This window comes from Ursus americanus, chromosome 1 (assembly GCF_024610735.1).
Source record: "Ursus americanus isolate L20-20 chromosome 1, mUrsAme1.1.p, whole genome shotgun sequence".
Taxonomy (NCBI): domain Eukaryota; kingdom Metazoa; phylum Chordata; class Mammalia; order Carnivora; family Ursidae; genus Ursus; species Ursus americanus.
The window spans coordinates 54,577,223-54,588,741 of NC_142127.1; the positions used below are offsets into that span (position 1 = coordinate 54,577,223).

An 11,519-nucleotide genomic window follows, 5' to 3' on the forward strand; every position below is an offset into this window, starting at 1 on the left:
AGTTTTGGGTCCTTAGTAGAAGTGAGACATTATATCTGGATTCTCTTGCAGGTAATGGCGGGTAGCTGCAGTACACAAGGGTCTGCCCAGTAACACATCCATGAAAGAGCATTCAGGACCCAGGCAGCTCTTCTTCCACTTGGCATGCTGTTGTCCACTTGACATTTTTATATTTGGTCCACAAATAGGCTTTTTCCCCCCAGTGAATCAACAATTATTTCAGACAAACATTAAACATGCAATTACATTTACTTAATTTAACCTTGGCAGCTGCCAGGCTGAAATCCTTTGATGAAGCTTGCTGCTCAAGTTTCTTGAGCTACCCTGTCAGAAAAGCAAATGAGGTCTTACTGCCATCACATTTACTTTTGCCTATGTTTGGCCTCAGGGGCATGTCTCTATTTTCAATATAGTCAAACCTATTTTCTGATGTGATCTGTTGATTGGGTCTAGTATTGGCTGGTGGACAACCTCTTAAATCCATTCTTTTTTTTTTTTTTTTAAAGATTTTATTTATTTATTTTGACAGAGAGAGACAGCCAGCGAGAGAGGGAACACAAGCAGGGGAAGTAGGAGAGGAAGAAGCAGGCTCCCAGCGGAGAAGCCCGATGTGGGACTCGATCCTGGAACGCCAGGATCACGCCCTGAGCCAAAGGCAGCCGCCTAACGACTGCGCTACCCAGGCGCCCCTCTTAAATCCATTCTTACACAGTTCTGTCACATCTTTTGTACCTCATTGTATGCACGTTACATCTGGGAAGGTACTCTTTAAAAATTGAAATTTTGTCACTATAAAGCTGTAAAATAAGAGAGGATGGAGTTCCAAAACCTAAGAACACAATGGAAAGAGTTCTGTTCTGGAATTTTGTGTGTGCTCCATTTTCCTCTACCACCTACAAGTTACTTTCTGTATTTGGAACTAATTTCTTTCATAAAATGAAAATCTCTAAGGTCCCTTCTAAGTTGGTCTCTGTGATTCTGATTAAGTCTACATATTTTTGCTGAATACTATCCTAGAAATGATTATTGCATTAATAATTTACTTTTTAATTCATCCTTTATTAGCCAGACACTGTGCTGAGATTTGACCCTAGACAATAGGTAATGCTTGTTCTAACAATCCTGTGAAGTGAGTGGTATCATCTTTTTTTTTCTTTTTTTCTTTTTTCCTTTTTTTTTTTAACTGGTGAAATAACTGAGGTTTAGTGAGGTTGAGTAACATCAACTGTTAGTAGCTGGTAAGTGGGTCTGACTAAATCCAGTGCCTCTGCTGGCGGCTTCACTGGTATAGGCTGCTTGTACTGGGTATCTATGATGTATACAGAATTTCTGCTTTTAAAGTAGGTTAGTCATTGCCCTCTACGGAAGGGCACAAGGAAGGAAATGGAGTGTCTCCTAGCTACAAAGTGGAAGCCACTGTCTTCATGACTACACACCACAGAAAATACCAGGATGCCTTTTGTCTCAGATGCTGTCTTGCTCTGTAAATGTTTAATCCAGAAGGTCCTGTGTTGGTGCCTTTATAGGTTTAATATGAAACTTACAAAGGAAGTGCTGTATTTGAAGGACTTAATAAATTGGCATTTTTATAACTTTAATACTGTATTTCTTTGAGCTGTACTTAAAAATGTAAGAATACCTGTTTCTATAAGTTATATACCTTCCCATAGAGAGACTGGAAATTGAAAGAACTGTTAAGATTAAGGAAATGTTTTATTATAATCTAGAGCCCATCTATGGAAAGTCACAGTTCCTTAAAATTGCAAATTTAAGAATTTAAGTTGCTGCTGAAGGATTTGAGCTACATTAGGGTACTAAAAAGTTGCGTGTATCTTACAGCTAGAATGAAAGTATGTTTAGAATCTGGTGGTTACAGTTATGGTGCTTCTGTGGTTGGACAATCAAGAACCCAGAGTTACTGTCTCTTCACAAAATGTTCTGTTTAATACTTTGGGTACAGCCCAATAAGTGAATACAAAAAAGCCCAAATGTCACTTTAGTCCCAGTGATATGGCAACAAAGGATAAGAGGCAGTTAGTGAATGGTAGATACTGAATGGTAGATAGTGCAAGTCACACCATTGCTAGGAATTTATTTAGTGTGTCTGAGAATACCAAGAAACTACAATCTCCAAGGTGTTTCTAGATCACCTATAGCCGTTAAGAAAAAGACTAAGGAACCCAAGACAAAAACTTAGATTCAAAAATGCTGGTGTTCTCTTGAAAGGAAAGGTTTCACTTTGGTGACCTTTCCTTTTAAAATTAAGTACTTTAAATAACTATACCCTACTTACCCCAGACAGACTTCCCCGCACTGTTAACCCTCTGTATGCCAGTATGGAAATAAGATCTTATCTCGCATTTTCTAGTAAGCTTATTTATTTGGGCATCAACCCCATAGCCCTCTCCACAAAGAAATTGTTAGAATCTGGGGCCGAACCTATCCTGGCAATTCTATATGGATTTGATCTGAGGTGCTTCTCTGAGGTTTGAGAGGCCATACCTATATATTCCTGTATCACCCTGCAGGGAGAAAATGTAATCATCCCCTATGATTTCAGTGGCTGGTGTCTCGTTGCCCAATGGCCCCCTTCTATCACTACAGTTCTCCCAGTTCCTGGCTTCTTATGAATAGGTCAGAGGTAGTCACTACATCTGACCTCACAGGTGAAGTTAGTGTGAACATTCATGCCACAGCTGAGGCCAAATTCAAGGAAGGCTGTCAGGAGGAATGGGAATCCTTTGGCAGGCAGTCATGTCACTGATCAAAGGAGTCTGCTGGTTCTGCGTGGAAAGATCAAGTTCTTATTCATGTCTGCGAAAATGGAAAAAACTTGTGTACAAATACAGGCTTATATTCTGAACACATGGAGATGGGGGGTTGACTAGGATTATGAAATACTGGATTTAATCTTTGATACCTTTAAAATATACCATACAGATATAATGAAGAAAAAGTAAAAGCTTTAGAAATATACGGAAATCTTTTTTGTCAAGAAAAGTGCTTTTAGCACTGAATACATAATGTTGTAGGAGCACAGAACAAACCTTTTCATCAGAACTTTAAGGATGAAAGCCTTCAGTTAAATGGCAAAATATAGACTCATTGTAAAGTCATTTGTTAGTGTCATAGTATCAATGAGCACAGCTAAGTACTTCCAAAGGTGAGTTTAAAAGAAATATATCCTGGGATGTCTGGGTGGCTCAGTTGGTTAAAGGCTTGCCTTCAGCTCAGGTCATGATCCCAGGCTCCTGGGATCAAGTCCCGCATTGGGCTCCCTGCTCAGCCAGGAGTCTACTTCTCCCTCTGCCTGCCGCTCCCCCTGCTTATGCTCACTCACTTTCTGGCAAATAAATAAAATCTTAAAAAAAAAAAATCTTAAAAATAAAGGACAGTTAAGTGTCTGAAGAGTCAGGAATGTCCTCACCCTTCTCAGTTTCCTCTAATGTTCAGAAGACTGGGCAGCTTTTAGGTGTGGTTCAAGAGTCTTTGCTGTTGCCAGGCAGCAGTCTATCAATCTGAGGGGGTGCCTCTCCCAAGAGCCTGGGTAAGGAAGGGGACAAATGCCGTGATTGACCTTTATTCCTTTAGTCGGTGGTAGGAGCAGTCAGGATTTCCTGATTCATTACTAACCAGGAAATCCCAGCTGCCCAGCGGCAAGGGGTTAAAAACTGTTCTGAAAAGCTTTTTATGTTCTGGAAAGCTAAATTACACGTACATGCAAACCACAAACACACAGCACCTGGGTAAATAAAATGTGACTTGAATAAAGGCCAGGCTATTTGCAAAAGGGAATCTGGAAAACATTTGCTTTTGGGTGGTTAATATTACTTACACTTTTTTTTTTTAAGGAAAAAAATAGAGGAAATGTGCAAAAACATCAGAATTTTAACATGGCTGTTGAAAATAAGATTTCAGTTCATCTACTTTCCTAATCTTAAGGGGCTATGGGGATTGAGAGGGGCATAGAGCTACTGCACAAAGAAGCAGCAATACTTTTAGTACAAAAGTTGTTAAACGAGGACCATTTCCCAGAGATAGAATTGTGCTGTGGGATGTACTGAAGAAATCATTAAACATCGATTGTCCTCCAAACATGGGATCAAACATCTGTGGTAAATGGTATCAGCATACATAATTAGGATTGAAAATGCTTATAAGTTTAAAACCATTGGACTTCATGGTAGACCAAATTTTCCAATAGAGCTAATAGAATTTGAGCACCCAGGAAGTCATGCTACAGAGGATTTATGCTGCACATACCATGTCTGTATATCTACATGCCTAAGTGATTTCTCCTTGAATGAAAAAAAATCATCATCTCATTATGGCAGGGATTCACTATTACTTGAAAGCTATCAGACTGAACCATGAGAAACTGCTAGTTTTGTAGGTCAATAACTTTCAAGATCAGCAATTTCATATACTTCAACCTAATACTTTTTCTTTTCTGAGCCAGGTCAAGTTGGGAGAGAAAAGGGGCAGGTGAACAAATAGTAAAGCTCTTATATGGTTCAGAAAATAAAATGCCTAAGCAGAATGAGTGGAGTTCTCCTTGGGAACGTTGTGGGTGTGGAATTAGCATTATTAATCTACCAGATAAGTTTTCAGAACTTTTCATCTGTGATAGAGGCAGGAAAGCAGTTTGGTGGGGTCATGGAATAGTGTAGATTTTTCCTTACCAGAGAGGCTACAACACAGAAACAACTCCAGCATTAACCTATCTTAAGTAGGTAGGAATTAGGAATTAAGTTTTCAGGGTACCTCTGCTATTAGTCACTGTCTAGAGATAAATGAGAGCAGAGTTATGAAAAAGAGTTACAGTATTATCTTGTTCATATGTACACATTAACAAATGGAACAAAAGAAAACTACGTAACATTGTTTCTTCAGCAATTGTTTATTGTCTTTATACCATAGCACCATAATTTTGTTAAGGGCACAAGATTTCCCACTGAATCTTGTACACTAAGAAAACAAGAAACCCAAACATTTATTACCTAAGGAATTTTGATTACAGAAAGTGTAAAATCTATATTGAAAAACCCTGCCGAAACATCTCAAACTTTATGCAAAATGTGTGCATTCCAAATTAATATGAGGGTAAACTGTGAGAATAGAACACACAATCCCTAAAACTTAATACTAAAAGCCTAGAAATCCTATATGTTAACTACTCTGTTCTGATAGTGCTTGATAGTGCCTAGATAGTGCTGGAAATTGTAATCCCTGTGCAGGGGACTCTCTAAATACAGCCAAGCACATGATAGCAAAGGAGAAGGAACATAGGCACTACAAGTTCTAATAAACACAGAGTTCCAGTTCAGTTTTGAATTTTTCATGTATCTTTCTAGGTGTCAAAGTTAAAATAAGTTTAATCTAATTAATATAATTTTCAAATATACAAAGTTTAACATGTAACAAATGTAAAGATGCAAATGGCTAAATATAGATAAAACTACAGGTCTATAAAGCTATTACGATAAAAGAGATTATCAAACATAACTATATATTCCATCCTATAATCTCATAAATCAAAGCTTTTAACTGTCTGGATTCATATGTGACTGTATTCTTTCCAGTATGCATTCTTTCTTCCTCCAGTGGTTGTTCAATAATGGCAGGTATGTTCCTGCCGTAAAGTTCACATTGTTCTAGAAACTGGACACATTCTTGAATAACACTGTCACGAAGCATGATCGTGTGTTTTGACATATTTTCTAATAAGGACAGAAAGCATCTTTTGGCATAATACCAGGTATCAGTTCCCAGTTTCTTATGATAGGGTTCCAGGCTTTTAATAACCCGAGAAATACCAAAGTCATAATTTCCTTTGGCACAATAGAGTGTCCCTATCACTAAATTCACAATGCAGAGGTGGTAGATTTTCTTATCTGGGTCACCATAGGACAGCTGCTCTTCCTCCTTTTCAATCTTTCTCATCAACTCCTCAGCTTCTTCATTCTGACTTGTCATAATGTATGAAACACACAGGTTAGCCAGCACAATAGCACTGACATTCAGGATGTTGTCATAGTGCTTCTTGACTATGGGTTCATAGAAACCGATAGCTTCTTTGTATTTGTTTTCCTGCATGAACAGGACATGGGCCACGTTCAGCTTCCACACATCATGGTCATTACAGAATTCCACAGATTTGCGGAAGATCTTTTCCACCATTGGATAATTCTCAAGGTTCCAGTAGATCTTTGCCTGGGCCATCAACACAGGAATATACTTCTCTAGAGTGTCATCATACTCATTCACTGCCTTTTTGACAGCTTCATCATCTCTATTGTGTCTTGCTTCCTGTACTTGTATGGTGAGTTTCCGGAGCTGTTCAGTCAGCATCCCTGCTAGCCCATCAAGCTTAATGAAAGCCTCTTCAGGAGCTGTCTGGCAAGTGATCATGGCATCCAAGAAGTCATAGAGATAGGGTGTGAGGAACCTGTAGGTCAAATGGGCATTCTCTGCCAGCACATCGGCTGCCAGGTCAAAATACTCATACTTACAGTAGAGCAGCAGCAGGTTGCCAAAGGTCTCCGGGGGAAAGGGGTTCTGCTGGAGCAAGAACTGTAGCTTTTCAAACCCCTCCGTAGGCCTGGCGTCCATGTTCATGAGCGCCTGGTTGTGCAGGGTCACGGGGTCTAACTCTTCCTCTGCCCTAGGAGGCATGTCAGTGAGGGCTTCCTGGGCCGCCTCGTAGTTTCTCAGTTGGTACTCGATGGCTGCCTTGAGGTTGAAGGCTTCCACCAGGGCAGTCTGATGAAGGACTAAGGTGTTGCCAACACTTCGAACATCAATGCCCTCCGTGGTCATGCCCACACCGAGCTCCGGGTGCTGGCGTATGCCGTGTTCAATAATGTCGGCGATATGCTTGAGAGCCGAGGCATAGTGCCGGCTGCTGTAATAGGCCAAAGCCAGATTGTAGGAAAGGTCAGGCCGGTAGCCCGAGGCCTGCAGGGCCGCAAAGAACTTGGAACACGCGGCTTCATACTGTCCCTCCTTGTAGAGCAAACAACCCAGGTTGACCTGGCCGTCGGGGTCGTTCTCGCCCCCACCGCCCTCTCCCCCTTCCCCACTCAGCAGCTGCTCCACCAGGCTCTTGGCCCCGGGCAGGTCGCCCTCGCTGTACTTGATAGCGGCTTGCAGACGCAGGACCCGGCTGTGGTAGGCGGGGTTGTCCAGCAGGAGGAAGGCCACCCGGGTGGCCTCTGGATAAAGGCACGCCTTGTACAGGGCCTGGGCCTGGTACAGGCGGTACTGCTCCAGTTCGGGGTGCAGCTGGCCCAGCTGCTCATAGCACTCGGCGGCCAGCGCGAACTCCTGCAGGCGGTAGTAGCAGTAGCCCAGCAGCGACAGGCCGGCGCGGCTCCTCGGGCTCCGCTGGAGCTCGCCGCCCAGCAGCTGCACCGCCTCGGCGTAGCGGGAATCGCGGATGAGGCGGTACACGACGGCGGTGAACTCCCCATCGGGGATCTGCGTGCAGCTCAGCCCGGCCATAACCGCCTTGGTGGTGGAGCGTGCTCGTTACCACGGCAACAAGGCCGCCGGAAACGGAAGACACGAAGAGTATTTCGTTTTTTTTTTTTTCTTTTTGTGTTTTTTGTGCGTACTCCCAAAGTTATTTTGCAGGGGGAAGACCAGACTAAGGTTAGAAAGGAGTCACTAATGTGACATCAAGGCTCCAGAATGTGAGCAGCGTTAGCAAAAAGGAAACTCCTCCAGGGAGTTCAGAGACCGAAACTCCACTCCCCGTCATGCTTCGGTCCAATCGCGCAGCTGCTGGGGTCGTGATCGCGTTGCATGCTGGGAGGCGTAGTCTCCGCCAGGCGGGCGCACAGTCGTCAGGAGGTGAGGTTTCAGTGAGTTTTTCTTTCTTTAGCGTTTACAGTTGTCGCTACACCCTGCCTGGGTCCAAATTTCACTACGATATAGGGATGGTGGAGAAATCTATGACTTAGTCTTTTCCGAGGTGGGATGAGAATAAAAGCACGACCAAGTGTCCCTGCACTGTTACTCTTCTAACTTCCAACCTACTTTGTGTGTGTGTGTGTGTGTGTGTGTGTGTGTGTGTGTGTGTGTGTGTGTGTGTGTGTGAGAGAGAGAGAGAGAGAGAGAGAGAGAGAGAGAGAGATATTCAGCCTGTATTTGTCAGACTTTAATGTTTTGGATATCACTGATAAAAATTGGATTTTCTTTCAGTTGAAAAGAAAATTTCCTACACTTTTAATTTTTTTCCCTCGGATTTTTTGAAGATCTCTGAAAATTTGCTAAAGGCACACACACACACACACACACACACACACACACACACACACACACACAAAATCCTGGGTTTTGTTTTGTTCCTTTGGCATGTATTTGGAGTAGATGCTCTAGATTCCATGTTACTACCTCAGGGCTATATTTGTATAAATACTTTTGAATTTAATATTGTCCCTCATGGGACAGTGGAGAACTAGAGACCTAATTACCCTGTAAAATTATAATGGATCACTAATAAAAAACATACCCATAGGGGCGCCTGGGTGGCACAGTCGTTAAGCGTCTGCCTTCAGCTCAGGGCGTGATCCCGGCGTTCTGGGATCGAGCCCCACATCAGGCTCCTCCGCTGGGAACCTGCTTCTTGCTCTCCCACTCCCCCTGCTTTGTTCCCTCTCTCACTGGCTGTCTCTCTGTCAAATAAATTAATCTTAAAAAAAAAAAACATACCCATAGTTTAGACTGATGTGGAGACTATAAAATTTGTGAGAGATGAATATAATTTTTCAGTCAGGAATTAGAGACAAAGATAGACAAGACAGCAGAAGACAAAACTGGCTTATCCCAGTGACGTAGCAGCAGTTCTTAAGATAATAAAATTAGCTATAATTTATGAAGCTCCTGGGTGAGTATCTGGCTCCTGATTTTGGCTCAGGTCATGATCTTGGGGTTGTGGGATCAAGCCACAGGTCAGGCTCCACGCTGCACATGGAGCCTGCTTAAGATTCTCCCTCTGCCCCTTCTCTCTCTCTCTCTCTCTCTCTCTCTGGCTCTGTGTGTGTGTTTTTTTCCCTCTCTAAAGGAAAAAAAAAGTACCTGTAATTTATAAATATCATATGTAGTGCCTCTGGGGTAAGGGGGTTTTCTTTCATAGTTTTCCACAGTCTTTCAGATTTCCGTTGGCCTCACTACAATCCAAGCTAAACATAGTCCAGGTAAACGCATGTTTTTGCTGTATAATTAAAGACGTCAGTGCAAATCCCTTATCTGCCTCAATAATATTGCAGCCTATAAGCCTTTTCTATAAATACATTTTGGAGCCAATATCAACCATGTTGCAGGGCACTCTGTTAGACTGTTTACATAGATTATCTCTAAGCTTAATAATCACCCTATATTCTGCTTATTAGAGAGACAAACAAAACAAAACAGCTGAACCATGATATCCAAAAACTAAGTTATTAGGAAAGAGAGAGTGTTGAATTAATTCGATGTATGTACTACCTAAGGGCCCAGTTTTGAGGGAATACTAGCCTCTTGTTTTTTTGGTTGTTATTTTTCCCATTAAAGCAACCACCTTGGTTTGGCAGTAAAATTTGTACTTCTGGCCTGAGTTGCAGCTGTTAGCAGATGTAAGGAAGTGATTGGTGGGTGGCAGTGTAGTTCCTAGTCACCTATTATAGCTAAAAAGAGATTTCAGTAAGGCATCTGGATGCTATACTATCAAAAAACTGACTTCATGTACTTTTGCATTCTTTTCCCTTGCTGAGAAATTTGCCAAACTTGTGTGTTCTTCTAGATAGGACCAGACGAAGAGCCTTTCACTTCATGAATGCTGACAAAAGGAGAAACTGCACCCATTTCAGAGGAGATGAGGGAGGCTCTGGACCACTCAAGATTCCCTGAGAAAGCAGCTGAGGAAGACCACTATATAACCCTACTCAAAAGCTTCTTCCAACTCAGTCTCTGGCTGTAGCCTTTTCTGGTCTTCAACCAAAGGAGGTACATGGTTTGAGGGATGCTAGCTAGTGTGGCTGAGTAATCAGGAAATAAGGCGTCTTCTCCTTTATGGCTGCCTGATTGACTTATCTCTTGAAAAAAAAATTTATTCAAAAGGCTCGATATTTTAAAATCTTTATGTATTTTAAATTCTTATATATTAAACTGTTACCTTTGGTAATTTGCTATTAAATCAAGGTGAAATGACAGAACATGGAAAAGGGGAATTTCCTTTTATATCTCTTAGCCTGTTTCAGAGTTGGATCATGAAAGCATTCACCTTCAAATGGCTTCTTGGAAATGGATGAAAAATGGACTATCTGCTCTCCCCCAAATTTCCCTGATTCCTTCAGGCATCAGTTGGGGTCCCCTCTTTGTGTTGGTACCTATCTGTGGGTGTGGCAGCTGATGGGGGCAGAACGGAGGCTGCTCTGTGTCTTTACCCTTGTTTCATGTGCTACTGTTCCTGAGGCCTGGCTTGAAAAAAGCAGGACATTCGGTTTAGACAGATGGAGGGCAGGGTCATTTTCAAAATGAAATGAGTGCACAAATCACACTGTGAAATTGGCATGACCATCACTGCTGCTGTGATAGACTGACTTTTATTTAGTCTCTGATAGGCAGTTGGGGAATACATTAGTTTGGGGGGGGTGCAGTAGTGAAAGAAGGCCCATTAATTAATGATAGAAATTCTGGAAAGCAATAAATGGGGTGGAATATTATAAAATGTCATAAGGGATCATTTTGTTTCCAACAAAATCTTGGAAAGCTGGAACATGTATCAGAAAGTAAGTGTATCGTACCATTCCTAGCAATAAGAAAGCATTTGGTGGTTGCGATAAAATGATTTAGTGCCTTATTGAAAGGATTTAGGCTTTGAGAAAATGAAGTTGAACTCAGGGTGGATTTTGTTGCATAAGGAGAGGCATGTTGACTGTACAGAAGAATTTCATTTAGGCAAATTGTATAGGAACTAAAATGTTTGGTTCTTTGTGTGCTTATGTTTCTCCCTGCCAAAACATGAGATGATTAAATCCCATCTATATTCTATTTGGCATTCTCTTATAAAGCTAATTGGAAATGACTGTTTCTTATTTGTCTTGTAAGAATAACCACTTCTTTTTAGTAAACATTGTTTATTTATGAGTATTTCAACCTCAGCTGTGATTAAACATTTTCCTTGATAAAGGAAGACCTTCTGCAAAACCATTTGCCAAGTTATTATTTCTGTTTCCCATCCAGTCTGGGCCATTTTCTGCAGGATGCCAGATTGATTCCTCTGGAGTCCAGCTTGATTTTTTTGACCCTGTGTGTCTATTGATGATGATAGAACTGACCTGCTTTCCACCACCTCTCACCTCTCACCTCTCACCCGTAAACAGGGAAGAAAAGAATAAATTAGTGCCAAATTTGTAATGTAGTTCACTGACCTTTAAGGAGAATCTGTTCAATCTTTTAAGACTTTTGTAAAAGATTGTATGCTGAGTCCACACTTGGGAACATTTATGCTCAGATGGTGAGAAATTTAACCTCAC

At 41.6% G+C, this 11,519-nt stretch overlaps 1 protein-coding gene across 1 annotated transcript; it reads right to left on the reverse strand.

The window, feature by feature from the left end:
- Positions 1 to 4,887: 4,887 nt before the first annotated feature.
- Positions 4,888 to 7,553, reverse strand: IFT70B (intraflagellar transport 70B). Its single transcript, XM_045806181.2, has one exon. It carries the CDS (start codon positions 7,501 to 7,503, stop codon positions 5,506 to 5,508), a length of 1,998 nt encoding a protein of 665 aa, XP_045662137.1. The 5' UTR covers positions 7,504 to 7,553; the 3' UTR covers positions 4,888 to 5,505.
- Positions 7,554 to 11,519: the final 3,966 nt, after the last annotated feature.

Coding starts and splice junctions, on each gene's coding strand:
- IFT70B (XM_045806181.2), bottom strand. CDS start 7,503: ATGGCCGGGCTGAGCTGCACGCAGATCCCCGATGGGGAGTTCACCGCC.